Here is a 20,633-nt window from a genome sequence, read left to right as displayed (position 1 = left end):
CAGACTGATGAGGTACAGAGAAACTTTAGTCTCATAAATAATCTCAATAAAACTGAAAATTCACAGAATGGAAAAGTGTGAAGGCTGACTTGACTCTAATAAAGAATAATCATATTGTGGCCAATAACCTAAGGGCAGTATGTGTTCTAACTGATTCTGTAGATTTTATAATTAAATTGATTTTATTCTTATTTTAGAATAAAAAATAGTTTATAGCTAATATATTTCTTTGAATAAAATGTTGTTGTTTTTTAAAGTGTTTAGAATAACCATAGCAACATTTAGAAAATATCAGCCTAGTATCGGTTATCGGCCAAAATTTCCACATCGGTGCACCACAAATTTTTACTTAAACTTGTAGGACTGAGGCTTTTATCCTGTGAGAATAAAGACTGTCTTTGTTGCCAACAGTCTGACAGCACTGGGCGGATCTGTGTTGTAAAGCTATTAAACTGATGAGGCGTCTCATTTGCTGAAGGTTGTTTTGGTGAGCTATTTAGAGCCAAGATGCAAGATGAGGTTGTAATTCAGCTTACTTAGCATTTGATTATTAACACTTGTGCTAAGCTGTGCTTATCTGACATCTTTGTAGAAAGAACTAAGCACACATTGTTTTCGAAGCACTGCTTTTTAGACCACTCAGTCACACACCCTCTGATTTACCTGATTCAATCTGATTCTGTCCACATTACCATAATGGCTCCCAGGGACTACAGGTGGAAATTAGCACTTGAGCTACAACCTGGTGCAATGCATCTCTCCTGATCAGGTTAATGTATATTGTGCCCTGTCCCTGTCTCAAAAAAACATAACGAAAGCATTCCTTACCTACCATGACGGGATGCCTGTCCTGTTTCCAATGTAAAACCAAGCAGCAAGTATATCTACAAATCATCCAAATACAAAAAAAAGCGGTCTCCAAAAGCCCCTCTCCCTTCAGTACTGTTAAAATTATCATTACTTCTTTTGTCATTAACATTTCTGCAAAAACTGCAAACATGTTTGATGCAAATCAAACTAAGTTCATTTGCAGCTTTTAGGGTTAGGGTTAGAAAAATTGTGAGCTTCCAATAACCAATACATTATCTTATCTTATTTCAAGCGGCCTGTGACATCACACACCTCTGTTCTGATTAGAGACCATTAAAGCCACCATACCTTTATATTTTTACTTTATTGAATTATTTACATTTACATTAGTGCACTAATATAGATCAGTCTGCGATGTTACACTTTGGTAATGAAAGAGTTAATTCTGTCGTCTTTTCAGAAACAGGAAGAAAACAACAGCTTCATGAACCGAGGCTGCTATTCTTAACAGCTCAGACTGTACATTTTAATCCAATCTTCATTCTGAGTCAGACCCTGAAATGATAATGTTACAGACTTATAAAAGCTCTTGAAAAGTTTTAGACAAATTGTATTAAATACAAGCACTTGTGACCCAGGACAAAAACGATCCGTTTAGACATGTTTACTCAAAATGACTTTAGTGTGAGTGGTTTAAAGAATGAGCTGCTATTACAGCATCAGCCACAGCAATGATCTCACATTTTGATGTCACATGTCACATTTTAGACTAATTTTAATCATATCATATAGCCAATAGCCTGTCTATATCTGAACAAACAACAAATAAAATGTTTTCTTTTTCAAAACTTTTTCTTTTCCGCCCAAATGAAGGGTATACTGTCTTCTAACTCAACATTTCAACATAGATTTGATCCCTATTTTAAAATAAGGGAGTGTCTGCAGAGCTGCGGCGCGCGGCCGAAAAAGCCATGTTATTTTTGAGCCGCGCGCCGCGGCTCCTGAAACTGCGCCGCTATTTGACCGCGTTTTAGCGCCGTTTTAGACCGCGCTGGGTTAAGGTTAGGGTTAAGGTTAGGGTTAGGGTTAGGGTTAGCCATGAGGCTATAACGGGCTATAATGGAAATGCCGCGGTCCCTGAAACTGCGCGGCCATTTGACCGCGCCGCGGCTCTCCAGCCACGGCCTTAAAATAAAGCATATTTCCATCCATCCATCCATTTTCTACCGCTTGTTCCCTTTCGGGGTCGCGGGTGACTGGAGCCTATCCCAGTGACTTCGGGCCTAAAGCATATTTCTTTGTTTAATTTTTTTATTCAATTCAATTTCAATTCAATTTATTTTGTAACGCCCAAAATCACAACAGCAGTTGTGTTGGGTTCTCGGAGGGCAACAGTGATAAACGGATTAAACAATGCCCATAGGGACGAGGGGCGATGTCCCAGGTCCACTGTCCCCTTAGACCAGGGGTCGCTAACCGATGATGTTCAAAGAGCCAAATCAGACTAAAAAAACAAAACACAAATCTGCCTGGAGCTGCAAAAATAAAAGCCTTATATAAGCCTTATATGAAGGGAACAAAGTCTATAAGTGTATATTAGCTGTATTAGCCTACTATCAAAATGACAAGGCTACAAATACATAATGAGCATTCTTGATTAAATGTTTATTTTCCCTGCAGCGCACGAGTGACATACCACGTGACTACTCTGCTATAAGATATTTGGTGGTTTAAGTTTAACTTCCATTACAATGTTAATGTATCATATTTTGTTGCATTGATGAAAATATAGAAATACATTTAAGAAATCATTTTTATTTTGAGGATTAGAAAAAAAACAAAAAACGCAGTCCTTTTCAAACCTTAATAACAATACAATCCTCTTCTCTTTCCCCCATATCTGGGCAACAGTGGAATTGAACATAGCCTGCAATTATATATTTGATCATTTCTTCAAAGTCGGCCCGTCAAAGTTCACATACCTGAATATCAGCGCTGCCTGTTCGATATCGATCACACAACTCATCACAGGCACTTGAACATGCTGGAGCTGAATTAATGTCCTGGATTTGCCGATTGGTGATGTTACCTGCTGTTTTAATGTCCCTTTCCTTCACTGTCTTTGCGGCGAATCCTTCATGTCATCCTGTCTTCCAATGACTCTTTTTGTTATTTGACCACATGACATGACAAAGCAAACATGCAGACAATCCTTCTACATTGGCAATGAAAGCATATGATTTGGTCCATTCTTCCTTGAATCCTCTGTTCTCTGTTCCGCCCATGTGCGCTGCACTGAAACGAGCGTCGCAGACCATTACGCAAATCTTCCTTGATAGAAATATTGAAATTTAATATTCATTATAAAAAATTTTACAGCATTGGAAAACGTTAAGAATGTTTGCGTCATGTTTGTCCTCCTACAGAAACCATATTAAAACAACAAATATATGCCCCCATTTAGTTCAGTTTTCATACATTTTTGAAAAAGCTCAAGGGAGTCGCTCTGAAGACCGACCCTCCTTCTCGGCCAAAATTACCAAACAAAGTATAGAAAATATCGGCCTATTATCGGTTATCAACCCAAGCATTTCTAATATCATCGGCGTCAGTATCGGCCTGAAATGTCCATATTGGTGCACCACTAGTTTACATTGTTTTTTTTGTCGGTGGGCAGTTTTGGGAGTAACGAGTTGCAGTAATATAGTGCATATTTCAATAATGCAGTAATATGACTTCACATAGTTGAAAATGGGAAATATATTTTTTGTTACCATCTCAGTAACGTGAGTTACAATGGCACTTTGAGCGGGGCTCGTGCCATTTGAACGCCCCATGACTCGTCATTCAAACCTGCTCCAGTGCCTCTGCTCCTTCACTTTGCACTGTGCTCTTTACGTGCGCGCTTCCTGTCCCACATCCCAACAACAGTTCTACGCAGATTATGGAGAAATCCTACTTCAGCGACTTGTCGGTCCAGTGTCCACGCCTTCTCCCCTCTCATCAATAGTACACATGCATCAGTGCTCTGGATCATTATGCAGCGACTGATCCGAACTAACTTCAAAGCGTCCTTGAAGAGGACCGAAATGTTTGCTATGTTCATTGTAGTTTTCTTCATAACGTGTGGCTGTTTTTGTCAAGAGGAGCTGTGTAATTTACGCCTGCTCTACTGTGTAACTCCAATTGTATGAATGTATAATGACTAAATATTTAAAATTCTTAGGTAAAGTGCAAGTGAAAGTAAATTACAGCAGTAGTTATAATACTGTGGGTGAGGGTAGGCTAGGGGTGTGCAAATGGGCCACATACGGCCCATTTGCCTTTATAATCCGGCCCGCCAAACATGCCAAGTAATATTTTTAAAAAATATATATATTATTTATTTTTTTGCCCTAAGGCATCTGTCTGCACTTGTATCCTCAATAAAGATGACGTAAAAGTAATTAAATTATATAATCAATAGCCTATATTTGACAGAAAAGTGATATTTTATTTGATATTAAAAAAAAAATTCACACCAATGATCGCGGGCCGGCCCTCCGCTACTTGCCTGGATTCGAATATGGCCCTTGGAGGAAAATAATTGCCCACCCCTGCAGTAGGCTATAAAATAAATATGAAGCCTTCACATCCTAGTGGAAAACCACAAAGTCACATGTTTGGAGGGAACTCTGTTGGAAAAATGTGTCAGATTTTTTATAACACCATGTTAAAGTGTTCATTATTCACAAGGAAATGCTGACTGTTGAAGGAGCTGTGGCAGCCTGGAAGCAAACCTCTATCATGTTGCTCAGAAATATTGGACTGAGATCAATAAAGTGCAGCACTATGTACTTGGGCCTCAAAACTCCTGCCATGGACACAATCCATGGATATCTTTGGAATATACTCCTGGCAGCCGGGAAAAAAGCCATCACAAAAAGACAGATGACACAAATTGCACCATCGATCAAGACCTGGACCGACATTATGATTGACACATGGAATATGGAGAAGATCACATTTTAACTGATAACTTGGAATCTGTCTGCCTTTATATGGATGTCTTTTATTGTGATTTTCTTATATTTGCTATGTTCTCTCTGGATTTGTTCTGTTTCATGTGTTTGTGAAATGTTTGGAAAAAAAGTATTGCACAAAAAATAAAATAAATAAGTAAAGCGAGCTTGCATCTGCGCACAATGTACCCTGGCGGAGCCTCTACCTGCTTGTTTCCATGGGATCGTTGTTCCTTTAGCTATATACAGTGAATTCCCAAATGATTATGCAAATACCATCTGTCTCAGATTTTGCCAAATAGTCAATATAAATGAGTTATCCTAATCAATCTTTAGAGTACAATTCTAATGTTACTGACGTTCTTTTAAGAAGAAAAACTTTAGGACAAACAAGTGCTGTTCTTTATTCAGTCTGTATAATTTATGACAAACTAACCTGGAGATTTGCAGGGAAATGGGTCCCATCTCAAGGGTGTAATACTGCACTATCAGAGAGCAAAATCACAGAGACTTTTACACATCTCCGAGCAGAATACTTATGAGTTCTAGAGGTGAGCATAAAATGTTTTAAAATATGAATGAGACCAAGCACTAATAACCCTTTGGATTGTTTGTCCAGCGCGCACACCACAAAGCCCCGGGATATGTTTTATTAACATTTTACACACAGGCAGAATACAGACAGACAGTATTATTCCAGCCAACAGGGGTTGAAATTAAAAGGGGATCCTCCAAGGAGAAGGAAAAGCACTGAATATGTATATTCTTCAAGGTTGTTTGGTTAACTCAAAATTAGTATTAAAGTTACACAGTCCTGGGTAAAAGTCCCACAAGCTATGAAGAAAGAATTTTATTAATTTCCAGTATTTAACAATGACATTTAACATATAACTTATTTAACATATCTAACATATTTGTTGTATTCATACAAACAAAATGTGTGATTTTGAACTTTATTCATTTATTACTTGTTCACTCAATTCATCCACAAATTAGAGATGCACTGAGCCAGATTTATGAATTCCAACCGATACTGATACTTTGGCATTAACTTATATATAAAATATATCAGTCTTACATAAAGTCAAGGTATCTATACTGTACATTGATTGGTGTGTGTGACTGGAAGATGTGGAGAAAAACAACAGATCCAAACAGTGACCTCATACCAAAATGATATATTTTGTCCAATCACTTCTTCAGTTCAAATTAGCTTGGCAAAATGTATGTTAAAGGTTGAATGGACAATTTTTTTGGCCCAAATCTGAGTCTTATTTCCTCGTGGTGTGGACTGCCGATTAGTCCTGCCACGTATCAATCATAAAACGCACCTACCGCTCACCTGCAGCCGCGTCAGGTTCGTCCCCACGTTTCCGCGTGTATAAGCGCATTGATCTATCATAATATAGTTCCCTCAGTGTACGGGACAAAATGAAGACAGAGAAAGACAGTTCGAGCTGACTCAGAAGAAGACAGAAATCTACAGGAGACGAGAGATGTGATGCGATCCGTCGCGCTAATAAACAAACGCACGTGTGTGTTGTATTAGTCCGCACGGGGGAGTGCGCATGCGCACTTCCGCCTGCGTTCTCAAATCACCGAAATATCGTCCATTGCGCCTTTAATGACTGAATCATTTATATACAATTTCTACACTTCAAAATGTTGGCAGACAATGGTTGAAGACCGTGGTAATTCTTCTGAAGAGATCAAATCATTCTGTTTTTCAAGGTTATTTCCTCCAGAGCAGACTATAATTAAGATGCAACATACTTCACATTGGGTCATTTAATGGAATAATCCTGTCATTTTATTCTGGACTCATTTCAAATGGCATCTCTCAGTGTGGGGCTGATTAATACAAAGGAGTGAAGAGGCCATCTGGTTGTTCACAGTGATCAAAGTCCTGTGCTACTTTTTGCTTTTAAGTTCAAGTATTTTTTTTAGTATAAGCCACAGAGAGGAGAACGTTTTAAGCCCATTGTCATTGCTTCACTGCGAATTTTAAGATGCCTCTCATGAATGTCACAACATTTTACTCCAGGGAAATGGCTTTTGACAGTAATGTAAGATGCTAAGTTATAGTTATTAAATACACGTCACCTTTGGCTTCTGCTTGAACCACAATGCTGACGTGTGATTGGTCCGATCTCTGCACCAAATTTGTCCTCTACATTTGACCCATCCTTCATTGCCACTGGGACACCCTGTCAGGAGAAGCATCTCCACATCTTGAGCTAGGCTTGGTCAGGATTACTGTAGATGGAGGATTTTTACCTCTGGTACATGTTTTGGGTTGGTTTGCAGTCACAGAGTAGCAGTGCCTTCAATTCAGTTCAATGATGTCAAATAAACCAGAGAAATCCCTCATTCGTCCAGGAGTGAGTATTCACTGAAAGTGTCCAGATGACTATCTTTGTTACTTTTTCTATGACAAACCATAGAAACTTTAGTTAAATAACATGTGTGGTTCATAAAATTTGGATTTCATTATATTGATTTTTTTTTTATTATCATTGCAATGGTTTGATATAATTTACATTCATATGTATTATACAGTCATAACTATCTGTTCAAACTATAGTCGTAATACAGTGCCACTTAAATAGTTTCAAGACTCTTTAGCATCTATACAATGTATTTTAGGTATTTTTATTAGAGATGGAAATTCTAACCCAGGATTTGAACCAACTAAAAAAGATGATCACATTATACAATATCCTGCTGTGCACATTATATAATGTATGCAGCAAGTTAGAGTGCTTTCACACTTGGACTTGTTTGGTTCAGGTTTGAGCCCAGTTTAAGCTGCATGTTTAGTCCTAGTTTAGTTCTAATTTGTGTGTGGTTGAACGCAGCCTTAAAGTAGAACATATTCAGAATATGGTGGTACCAGAGGGAACATCCACATTGACCTACTGGAGTGTATGTAATGTCCAAATATCTGTTGAATGCGTGGTCAATGTAGCATGTCATGGACAGAATGTGTGAAGGAGTTGGCACTGATGCACTCTGGGAGCTCTCCTGAGGCTGCACAAGTTCAGTATTCTGTAAACATGGCTTTTCCCTCTATCCATCCTTTTTAAACTATGACAGCAAACTGTGTGTAATTTTCTTGTGGCTCATTGTTCAACCCAACATCAGGATTTGTCTCTCTAATGAAAGTTAGGGGAAGAGCAGCAGATGGTAGAATATTACTGACACATCTTTCAACATTTGTGTCCCTTTTGGGATGTGACAAGTGTCTGGATGCGCTTGCTCACACACTAATTGGTGAAGCTGTATTTTGACTTTAACATTTAAATGTTTTACTTTAGGAAGAAAGATGTGTTTATTATGTAAAATACCAAACCCCACATGTCAAATGCTACACATTATATTATCATCGTCATTCATTTTAGCTGATACATGTTGTACTGACTATCGCAAACAACCTTGGAATGAAATATGTTTTAAGGTATTAATGCCATGTGTTAAAGGCCATTTTTTTGGTGGCAATTCTGAGTCTCATTTCCTCGTGGTGTGGACTGCCAATTAGTCCTGCCACGTATCAGTCATAGAGCACACCTACTGCTCACCTGCAGCCTCGTCGGCTCGTCCCCATGAGAGCAGCACGTTTCCCTGTGTCTAAGCGCATGGATCTATCATAATATAGTTCCCTCAATGTACAGGACAAAATTAAGACCGAGAAAGACAGTTCGAGCTGACTCAGAAGAGACGGAAAGATGAGACGAGAGATGCGGTGTGATCCGTCGCGGTAACAAACAAGCGCACGTGTGACCGCGAGGCTTTTCTCTGCATCCGCATGGGGGAGTGCGCACTTTAATAGCATAAAAATGAAGCCTCTCAGTTGTAGGAAAAAAGATTCACTTGTAGTCATCTGGACTTTACAATGGAACACTCTTGGACAAATGAGGGATTACACCTTTTATCTCAGCCTAAAATTAATGTTATTTTTAATGTTACTGTAATGAAACTTTAATGGAGCTCAACATTTCGACATTTCAAAGTTTGCAGTTCTGGACGTACATTTTTCATTAAATTCTTATTACGGGCACAATGGAACTAAACTGCTGTGTCAACAAATGTCAATCACGCAGATGTTTTCTTTGGGAAAGTTTTGGTGGTTTATAAAGTTTCAGAAACAGATTTAAAATAAAATGATAAGTCTTATGTGCACATAGCTGATCAGCGGCGTGCAAGCTTACAAACATTTTATATACATTATTTTCGGAATCTTTTCTATTTTCGGAATCTTCCGAAACCAAGCTGTGGGCGGTCATTGGTGAGCACCACATATTTATTGTTTATCATTTATCTTGCATTGTGTAGCCATTGCAGTTATACTGTATTATAATGACACTCTCTAAAAGCCAGGTTTACAGGATGAGCTGCCACCATGTGGTCAGTTTTCTGCTTGGTTGACTCTAGTTTGCTTTAAGACTCAACCGGAATGCACGGTTACATACAAAAGTTTTTACTTAATTTTTCACTTCCTCCAGCTCTGTCTCCTCCCAATCCCCTCAGCTCTGACTCTTAAACTCTATTTCCTCATTACCGGTGAAGCTCTGCTGCAATTGCCTTCTAATAACCCCCTCATCTATTTACTGTGATATCATTGCTTGAACATAGTTCCAAGAGTGTAATTAAGTTACCGTTAACAAAACTCCCTTCATACAAAAATTAAAGCTATTTGCAATGATTAATTGTCTAATTAGCAGATGTTATATTCTTCCAATCTGAGAAAAGTAGTTGTGTTTTACTCGCTGTGCAATATTAAACTAAAGGCCAAAGTTAGAGATAAATCATTTTGATAAATAGGGTTTATTATCCTTAAAGGGGCATTTTGTACCATCTGCTTCACTTTAGCTTCAACTTTTGAAACATTAGTAAATGTGTGTGTGTGTGTGTGTGTGTGTGTGTGTGGGTGTGGGTGTGGGTGTGGGTGCGGGTGCGGGTGCGGGTGCGGGTGCGTGCGTGTGTGTGTGCGTGTGCGTGCGTGTGTGTGTGCGTATGTGTGCGTGTAGGTGTGTGTATGTCATGCACACACACATAACTGCCGGCTGTAAGATGCTGGCAGGGAAAGCATACACATGCAGAGCCATAACCAAGTTATGGACATAGTGTACAGTAACATCTATCCAAAGGTGGTAGAGAATGACCGAGCCAAGATCCTCTTGGACTTCCAGATACAAATACATTTTTAGCTGGTGGATAAACAGCTGAGGAAAGCTGTTGTGGTTGACGTGGCAATACAAAATGACGGCAACATCAGGAAAAAGGAACATGAGAATCTGGTGTAATACCAAAAGCTCAGAGAGGAGCTGGAGAAGGTGTGGAAGGTGAAGGGGAAAGTGGTGCCCGTGGTCATTAGAGCACTCGGGGCAGTGACCCCCAAACTGGAGGAGTGGCTACAGCAGATCCCTGGGGAAACATCAGACATCTCGGTCCAGAAAAGTGCAGTGCAGGAACAGCAAAGATACTGAAGAACACCTGCAGAGGGTAAAAAGGGATTTATTTGTTGTTGGTTTTTATCATATTATTATTATTTGTATGAACTTTTGACATGATATATTTGAATGTATTTTCTATTTTGCTCAGAAAATTGTCAAATTAATTGTTGTTGATTCTGATTGTGCAGCAAGTAAAATCTCTCAATTTTGGCTCAAGATTAATCATACATTTGTGTCATAAACAGCTGGTGACGGCAACAGCAGGAGCACTGTAATAATTGGTAATTAGAAGAAGTGAAATTACAGTATATATTTATTTTTAAACATTATATATTTTACTTTTACACCAGCTCTATGATCATTTAAGCATTATAATTTAGTTTGAAGAACATCATTTATTGATTATCATCTCTTCACTGAAATTGGCTAGGAAGTGTACATATCCTACAACGTTTTTTTTTTTAAACATAACAAGAAATAGTGACATCTTGCAGGGCTAATTTGAATTAAAAACATATATTCACACATTTACACTTTTTGAAGGTTGTCCCTTAATCCTCTCAGCAACATACACTCTCTTGTGTCCTCCCACCATCTTAAATATGGCTTGGCATTTGTCATTGACTTACAAAAAAGGAGAGACAACTCAATTATCTGTCTAGTGAGGGCTTTTTCTCACCCAAAACACAAAGTGGCTAGCAGAACCGGCTGGTGGTTAACCCCTAGTCATTCCATTGGAGCAGAGAATTCATGACAATGGTGAATTACAGACAGCTATTCCCTCAGCTCGCTCCCTCAACGTGATGAATGGGTCCAATCTCTCTCCACTGCTCCATCCAGTATTACATTCACAAGCTCCAGTAAACGGCTCTGAGATCTGAGCTCCTCTCTGAAGATGAAGAACACTCGGGACGGTTTGGTGAAGGCACAGATAGGAACACACACCGCACTGGAATAGATTACACACTCATCTTCTCCCAGTTTTTGTCTGTGTCTCTTGTGGGAGATTAAATTTGCAATGTGTGGGTAAAGGATATTCTTTGTTCAGTGACATTTTTTTCCCTGCAATGAAGTAAAATTTGGTTTGGCTTGTACACATAAAGGGTTAGAATAAGGCTGAGCAAAATAATATGTCTGTTTGCCGTAACCCGACCGACCCAGCGTGAAACTAGCCTACTAAAAAAAAAATTATCAGCATTTTGTTGAAAAAACGTCTCATTCTTTTATTTTTCAATTATCTCGCCGACTCACCGACCGGACTTCCCTTAACCACCATGTCGAATATTTTTATCACGCTTGTTATCCTTACAGCAAAGATAACGTACTGCGCAACGCATGTGCGTCTTTATAATCACTCCCCCACATGTGTCTGTGACGAAACAGACCACGAGTTAGTGACGTCAAATTGCCTTTTACAAGTTAGTGCGCCTCCGTCGGCGCCACTCACGTGTCCATAGGGTTGGCACTAGGTCATATTGGGAATTGGACAGGAAGTGAGGAAACCTAAGATGGCGGCGCTCGTGCGGCCTAAATCACTTGCGGTTCACTATTTTGCTACATTTTGCTACATACTTTTTCTGCACCTGGTGGTGAGAGGGATACTTGCTGGCCCGATGGTTAGAGACACGGCTTGACTCAAAGTATTCATGGGTTCAATACCTGCACGGAGCTTTATTATTTCGAGTTTAACATTTTGTCTAGTCTAGTTTGTTTTGGGATGAGTTAGCTATACTTTTGCTAATACAAAGTCATGGTATAAACTAGTTTTAACCAAACAAAGTAAACCTAAAACTTAGGGTTAGGTTTAGGGGTTAAGGATTAAGGTTAGGGTTAGGGTTATGGTTAGGGTTAGGGTTAAGGGTTAAAGTTAGGGTTAAGGTTAGGGTCAGGGGTTAGGGTTTAGGGTTAAACCCAGACCCATGTGATTTACATTTTCACAATTCTTTGGTTTACATTCAATGCATGCCCATTTAACACTATTTCTTTCTAAATTATGAATATGATACGACCGTTAGCCATGTTTACTACAGTCGACCACCTGTTTACTTCCGCCAGGCTCCCGCCATGTCGTCCTCGCCATGTCATCACGGGCCATGTCGTCCTCGCCATGTCGTCACGGGCCATGTCGTCACTTCCTCCTGTCCAATTCCCTATATGACCTCGTGCAAACCGTGTCCATAGGACATGCCAGGCTCTGTCAGGGTGTCTTACGCAATGCATTCTGGGATTGACACACGCCCAGTAGCGTCATCACAACAAACATGGCGGCGCCCGTGTCCCCCGCATGTTCCCCCCGCTCGCCTTCGCTACCAAAATAAAAGATAGCGGCGTACAAAAGGTCGATTGAAATACCTTAAAATCGTGAGATTTAGTCTCCTGATCGGGTTGAGAGAGACGTTTTCCGTCATTGACTGTTGAAGCCTGACCCCTGGTGGTCACTCCGACTCAAAAAATGGCAAAATTTTGATCTTTTTTTTTTTTGCCTTCAAAGTAAAAAAAAATAAGAATTTGCCTACCGACCGAGCCACTTGAAAAATGTTGACTCGGGTTACAGCAAACAGACTATTTATTTGGGGTAGCCTAATGAGAATTTGTCTGCTAAGCGTTAGGAAAGTAAGAACTAAGATAAGAAGTAAGATCATACAGAATTGCTATTAGAAAACATAATGATGACTCTAAAGATGAACCAACCACAGTCTTTCTTGCTGTTGTTTCGTATGATTCATGCAGACATCACTATTGCTGAACATGAAGATTGATGGATATTGTTGGACATTGTCTTTTTTTAAGTTATATAATTGCGGGAAATTGTTGCTTGGCTGTATCTTTTTTCTGATATGTCATGTGGCATAACATTTATTCTCAAAACCTTAACATTTTTGAAAACCTTTTGGAGAATGTAAAAACCTCGGGCAGAACCACAGTGAATGTGAAATCCTGCTCAGGAGGAGAGCACTTATGATTAAACAGCCATTAGTGACGCACACATTAATATGCAGGGAGGATGTGTTTGTGCAAGACAGTGTGAATAAATCTGCTTTCACGGCTCTCCATTTCTAGTGCAAATTCCTAAATATTTGACAGTATAATTTATGTATTTGAGTTTTTTGGATTTAGTTGGTAGACATCAAATTAACATTTGAACTTTGTGAGTGAAACTAAACCTATTCTTGTACATCAGCATTACACATGTGCAATTTAACACCCCGAAAACAAGATGTTCTTAATTTGTTGTTGCTAAAAAATATGTTGTGTTTATTGGAGATTCTTGAAAGATAATTAACAGAAGGTCATAATTTGTGTGAAGTGCAATTATGTTTTTAATCAAAGTGTTTTGTAGCTTTTGGCCTCATTATATAAATGCTTAATGCCTTAATGTGTTCTTTTTATTTTTTAAAGTATGAAAAATTATAACCCTACTTTGAAATTATAACATTATTGGTGTTGCTGGATAAAATACCAGTGTTCATATTGTTAAATTGCAGCTTTATTGCAGAACATTCCAAATGTCTAAACAGACTTGAACTGAACCTTGACAAAACATAAACATAAGGTCTTTGCCAGGGCTAATTGCAAAATAAGGTATATATCAAAATTAAATCAGAGCTAAATTAAACTACATAAGCATTCTCAACATAATAGAACTTGTTAATACCTTGGACTAAAACTCTTCTAAACAAAATGAGGAAGTACGTGCTCGAATCAACAAGGATTAAAGCAGATATCAGAACATTCCAGATAGACTCACAACTATCACCATTAGAGACCTCGGCATCACCATCAGAGACCTCGGCGTCACCACGGGCACCTGCACCACGGTTTGTGGATGTTAACGGTTTCATTCTCTCTCCTGCGACATACCTTTTCCACTGGTCTTATCTTTCTTACATCTTATCTGTGCTTTATTGCTATCTGTCTGGCTCCTAAGTGGTGCCTGATCCTGATTAAAATGTGCTAGCTGACCTCTGCTCCTGATCTATTTCCTCTCTCCTCTGTCCCTCTCCTCTTCCTCACAGTGTCCTGCGGGGCTGAGGCCAATGAAGGATGGGTCCGGTTGCTATGACTACTCCCGGGGCATCGACTGCACTGATGGCTTCAATGGCGGCTGTGAACAGCTGTGTCTCCAGCAGCTCGTGCCTCTGGAGGTTGACCCCAGTTCCAGCAACGTGCTCATGTTTTGCGGGTGAGAATAAGTCCCCGGCGAGTGTGTGAGAAGGTGCTTCAGCGTTCACACGAAATGGAAATGGAAAATGATGTTTCAATCTGGAGATAGCCACAGACTACAGGATACAACTGTAACAACCGATTTCTATGCAAATCTTAAGCCGACATGATTAACGTCAGGGCACATATATATTTTGCTTGCACCGTTGAAAATTGGAGGAAAAACACATTGAAGTTTATTGAAGCCTCTATTTTAGTGCTTTTTCTTCCATAAGAATTTGTATGTTGTTGCGATACTATGCAAATACCGGTAGTCCTCTATACTTTGATGCAGTGATGCAGAGGGGGGTGAAGGAGCTGCGTTTTATTTCATTTCTAATTCAATATTGTTTTATTTAAAATAAAATGGAATAAACTACATACTGTAGATAATAAGTGACGAAATTAGTTTGAATAAATGTATATGTATGTATGTACCCACTTAGACACAACATGACACACACATTTCAGGGAGTTCAATGTTTTAATGTGTGTACAATCCTACTACTAACAGTTACTATCAACACAACTACAGCTTATTTTCTACTTCTGTGGGGATCCAGTTTAAAATTATTTTAAAAGTGTTTTCATTTTAAAAGAGATGCGCAGTATATTTATTGGTTTATATTTGGTTGATTTTTTACAAATCCACAGTTAAACCAAAGTCATGCAGTAATGAATGTGATATATTTTTTCTGCTTATTTTATGATGTTTATCAAGTCAAAGCTGTCAGGAGAAAATTACTGTTTGCAAAACACACATGTAAGGTTAAATTGCTTCTTTTATCTATATGACTAAATACTTCATTTGGTGAGTCACTGAGATAGGAATGAAACACTGTCAATCAGCTCAACACGGTAAATGTTTCTATTAGATCATATATGAGTGGAACATTTTAACTGTAATTGCTTTTGGAAATCCAGGGATGTGCAAAGTGACACTAAAATGGTCAGGTGGTTGACATATTGGTCAACTTGAGTTTGCTCTTGGTCAAACTATGCTGCCTCTGTAACGTCTCCTTTGCAGCATTTTCTCCTTTAACCTTAAGCATTAAGAGCTTTGCAAGCCTTACCTGGGTGTACATTAGATTGAGTGTCTGTGTCTGTCTGTCAGGTGCGTTCAGGAATACAAATTGTCAGCGGATGGGCGCTCGTGTGTGCTGCAGTCAGACAACTGTGAAGGAGCCAAATGCCCGCGGCAGGATGTCCACTTCAATGACACCCTGTTCGGGGAGATGCTGCACGGATACAACAACAAAACGCAACAAGTCAACCTGGGACAGATCTTCCAGATGACCTTCCGGTAACTAACACTTCCTTCCAAGAGTAACAAAGCTTGAACTGAGGGTTAGTTTTGAGTTTTTTCATCTGTACTTCAGCAAAATATATGGCCAGAAAGAGGCATGTGACATTGGGTTGAAAGCAGAGGTGGAATTGCAAAACTTAATTGTATTCAGAATAGACCATGAAAGAAAATTGCCTTGGCTTTTGAAACATTGAGTCTTACTTAAAATTCAAACTTGATTGAAGTTGCACATCTCATATCTATTAAAGTTGTAAGAATGTGGAGAAAGAATAATGTGCACAGCGGTTAGCACAGCGGAACCTTAGTGCTTCACAACAGATCTATTTGTGGAGTTTGCATGTTCTCCCTGTGTTTGCGTAGGTTTCTTCCGGGTACTCTGGTTTAGCTACCACTAAAAACATGTACAATAGGCTCCTCTCCTGTTAAGTATAATGTATATTGTGCACTATCCCTGTTTCAATAAATAAACCATATTTTCAGTGACATTGCCTTGTAAGAATGAGCTTCATCAGAACTTGAATAAGCTCACAAAGTGTATTAAAAATAATATATTAATATTGTCTTGAAAATGTCAGTCTATTTTTCAAAACCTTCATCAAAAAGAGCATTTTATCATCTTTGTGGTATGCGTATATTCCTTTGTATTGTAATTAATTTTGTTCCCTAGTTTAAAAGAAGCTGTATAGCAAAGTCAAAGGTCTGATGCAACACAGACAATTACATTATGCATGTTTTTTGTACATGCAGCAAACATTTTCAGTCTGCATTTTTCATATTACATCACTTTTCATTGAGCCAGTGTACTTGTAAATGTTTTAGATTTCATTAATTTGATGTATTTCTAAAACAAAACCCTCAAACGCTCTGTGCATTTTACACTCTACTTCCCTGTGCTGTTTTTACTGTATTCAGCCACACTTTTCAGCACATCTCTCTTGTGGAACCTTAACTGTTTACACCTCCTGTCAACAGTAGTTTTGCTTGCCTTTTATCTATTTGTTGTTGTGGGACACATTGAAATGCATTGCTTCTCAGTTGAGCCTCTAGGTGGATCAGTGGTGCTGCTGTGAGGTTTTGTGCTGTGTGTATGTGTATGTGTTCTTTACATGAGGGCATATGGGAGTGAGCGGAGTGAAAAGGGAGCTGGGGGAGTGTGGCGGTTGAGCAGGGATTGCTGCTAAACTGTCAGACCTGGAGTTCCCTGATAAGTGCGGCACTGAACAGAAATGCACCAGTAATCGCACACTGTTATGTGAGCCGATCTATGCACAAATACAAACACAAAAAACATGCTAAAATGGTAACAGGCAAGCACAGCTCACACTGAACACACTTGATGGTAGCGAAAGCAGAATTTTATATTATGAACTGGTGTTGCCATAGTACAAAAAATTCAATTGATTCATTGATCCTAATTAAAAGGGTGAATACTGATTTGAATACACCAATGTTAATAATATACATTGTAATTTGAGACCAATTTATAATAGCTATACCTTAATTAGACTATAAAATATTTAAATCATAATGGACAAAACAGGATTAGACTAACTATTTAATTAAGGTGTTAGGAGTTAGTTAGGATATTAATTTGTCCATTACTAAGCTTGAATCATTCTTAATATTTTGTTTTTGTTCATGCTTTATCGAGGCTTTTACATTTAGTTATTTTATAATTAAGTAACCTTTTTTTTTTTTTTATGGCTGAAAATGGTTTAGAGAGAAACCAATGGCTGATCAACTCTGCCCTGTTTAACCACTGCATATAAGACCGCCATGTAGTGCTGTGTATGTGCAGTGCTCTCTACAATAAAGTGTTTAAACAAAGCCTTTGCATGTATTCTTTAGGCAACAGGTTGGCCAAAATATTATCCTGTGCTGGAGAATTAAGGCGGAAATGCCAGATATATCAGCGGATAGATCCAGCCCATTCTCAAACCACATATTATTTGTAGTCATTGTTTTTCTCCTATAAAATAATTGCATGAATGGAGATGGATATGTTTAATGCCATAGTGTGGAACATTCCGGACAAAGCGATACCGTCTATGGTTTAATATGGAGAGAGACAGGTGGCTCCTCTATGCTCTCAAATGCTAAATTAAATCAACACCATGTTTGACCACAGTGGTTAGCGTGTCACATCTGGGGTTGTAATTTTGCTTTAGTTTTAATAATGACACGACACCATCTCAGTGTATTGTGGCGTCTATAGTGTATTGATATCGCAGACATACACCTTGCAAAACAGTCTAAAGCTATTTGAGGTTGTTAAATCCAGTCTCGCAGACAGTGTTGAGCCGCTGGCTTCGGGTGCCGAGAACAGTGATGCTGCCGACTCCAGCCGTTCACCCTGGGTTACATCAAAGTGAGGCCCGAAGAGAGATTTTCACAAGGCCAAGGCTCTGCAGGCTTTACTGGCAGCAGGTTTAAACTAGTCAAACAACTGGCTAGCCCCAAGACGTAATAGACAACAAAAGATGGTCCACAAAGAAGGCTGCCTGGCAGAGCTCATTATCAAGAGACAAGTTTTACCCTTTTACACTTAATCAGGAAGTATTCATCTTAAATCTACTCTCCTGCCTGATTTTACAAAACCAATGCTATTAAAAGTCATTCAGATTCAGTGTCAGTTACTATAGATTATACAAGTAACCTTAGTCCTCTATATGATACAATTGTTAGCTTTATCTTTGCATATACGGACTTAGTGGAGGAGAATTAAAACAGTACAATGCTTTGTGAATTTCATACAAGGGACACTAGAGCTTACAATCTTTACTGATGGACCTAAAAAAGATGGAGCGACTTTATAGTCCTGAAGTGCAGTCAGCTGTGGTCAATAAATATCTCAGTAAAAGGACAGAATCAGCACTGAGTTAAAATGTAACAGCCACTTAGCCACAGCTTTACTTGCAACATTTGTGCACTATACAGGCCAGTCCATCCTCTTATTTACAGCAGTTCTGAAATCAATTCTGCCTTTGTGGTGAATTAATCATTTGTTCTGAGAGTTCTGCAAAATACAACATCGTCCACCTCAATTTTGATTCTATTACCAATATCTAATTTGCGCCTGCTTCCGAGGAGCCAACCAATTTCCATGATAAGTGTTCAAATAGCAGATTGCAGTAGTTCTACATGCACTGTTGATTACATGCAGATGTCTGGAAGCAAATTACACTTCTTGAGGTGAAGATGCATCTTAAATGAAGCACAAAGGGCTTTTAGGCAATGCAGCCAAGGCCATCGAGGACCATTGTTGTGAAGTAATGATCATGTTACAATCAAAATCAATCTTTCATTTTATTATTTTTTATTCTGAATTCATAAGAAAATTGCTTCGTCTTTGCCCCTATTTTTTATCCATGCATTTTTAATTTAAGCTCTGAATTGTTACAAGGTGAAAAAACCTGTTTTACACTTTGAATTAAGTGTGACAAATTGCAAGAAGGTGTTTTCCTCAGGTGGATACAAAAATAATTACAGAATTCAAATGTGGATGCTTTGCCACTCCGACCATTATGATGTCATTTATTTTGAACAAGGTACAGCCACACATCCTGTCTTCCATGGAGGAAAAAAAAACTAATAATTTGTAGAGCTGGCAGCCCACATGGCTCTTAGGCATAAACACAGCACCATTTCCATATTTATTTTAATCTGGTGTAATTATGTCCTTGGTGGGCACTCCGGGGCGCACCAGCCACAAACATTACGCTGCCGTTTCTCCTCACCTAATGAGTAGCCATGAGACATCACTGCACACTGCTCAGGTGAAGGGTTAAGCTTCTCAAGGTTGATGAGAAACTTCTTAACTCACTTTCCCCAAATAAATGACCTGCCGTGCCTGTATTAGCCCCAAACAATCCTGGTGTTTATTAGAACCATGTGGAGTGAAGAGGTGCCTGTTTGTGCCTTTGAATGTCTTGGCTGTCACTGCACTACAGTTAGAAATCACTCAGAGTAAACCCTTCTGAGGAGCTGACAATAATGGCAGTGGCTCTGATATAAATTTAGTATAAAGTGGAGTGAAATGGCTCTTGCTCATTGCAATAACAAATGACTGTGAGTCACTGTGTTTTTGCCAGTCCACTCTACACCAAACATGCACTGATTGGTAGAAAGTGTTTTCTATCTGTGTTTTAACATAAAAGTTACATGAAATGTGCTGCAATAATACACATACACAGTCACAGATAAACAGCACAATTTCAGTAACAATTCTACATCATGTTCTTAATTTGATAAGAAATATTGAGCTTCAGTGACAGTCAGGTGCTCTTCAGGACCACAATGAGGCAAAGCACTGGAAGATCAGAGGCACTCCAACAACAACTCCACAGATATGTCTTCAACATCCAACATACAAAGACAAACAACCTTGGAAGACAAGATAATATACATATACATATACATACACATTAAAATCTTACAAAAAAGCACATGCTTTGTGTAAATGAAATAAGGCTCCGGAAATCTACCATAGGTAATGAATACAATAAATGAACCCACCAGCATGAAAAGTATTAGTTGGGATATCCTCCACAGACTATGTTGTCTTTTAAACTTTGTTTCATCTGGGGACACCGGTCACTTATGGTAATGAAGAACTGTTCACCGCTACTGTTTGATTTAAAGGTTGATAATCACTCCATACTACTCCTTATTGCCAACACTGCACGTCCTTTCAATTTCAGTGAAGGTAATGCCAAGTGTGGAGCAGTGCTGGAGATCCTCTTTTGGCAGCACCTGCAGGATGTGAGAGTCACTGCACTTGCCTAACTGAGCTCTTTATGTCAGCTTATGTCACTGGGGCGTTTGGCTTATTACCTGTTCCACTCAAGACACAGTGAGGCA

General features: G+C 38.9%; 1 protein-coding gene and 1 long non-coding RNA gene across 3 annotated transcripts in view; one reads left to right on the top strand and one right to left on the bottom strand.

Annotated features, from left to right (window-relative positions):
- The window catches only part of LOC140366915 (astrotactin-2-like), a 259,612-nt gene that overhangs the window by 158,864 nt on the left and 80,115 nt on the right, over positions 1-20,633 (top strand). For both annotated transcript variants that reach the window (XM_072453128.1, XM_072453126.1), the window contains exons 12-13: positions 14,281-14,447; positions 15,582-15,770. In XM_072453128.1, coding sequence (XP_072309229.1) covers positions 14,281-14,447; positions 15,582-15,770 — 356 coding nt within the window. The remainder of the gene's footprint in view (positions 1-14,280; positions 14,448-15,581; positions 15,771-20,633) is intronic.
- LOC140366921 (uncharacterized) overlaps positions 1-20,633 on the bottom strand; it is a 262,861-nt gene that overhangs the window by 198,501 nt on the left and 43,727 nt on the right. The window lies entirely within an intron of this gene.

The sequence above is a fragment of the Eucyclogobius newberryi genome, unplaced genomic scaffold (genome assembly GCF_026437365.1).
Source record: "Eucyclogobius newberryi isolate DKJ021-1_F unplaced genomic scaffold, fEucNew1.0.hap1 SCAF_2, whole genome shotgun sequence".
NCBI classification, from domain to species: Eukaryota; Metazoa; Chordata; class Actinopteri; order Gobiiformes; family Gobiidae; genus Eucyclogobius; species Eucyclogobius newberryi.
The sequence above is the reverse complement of the archived record's forward strand: the minus strand, read 5'-3'. Positions and strand labels throughout refer to the sequence as shown.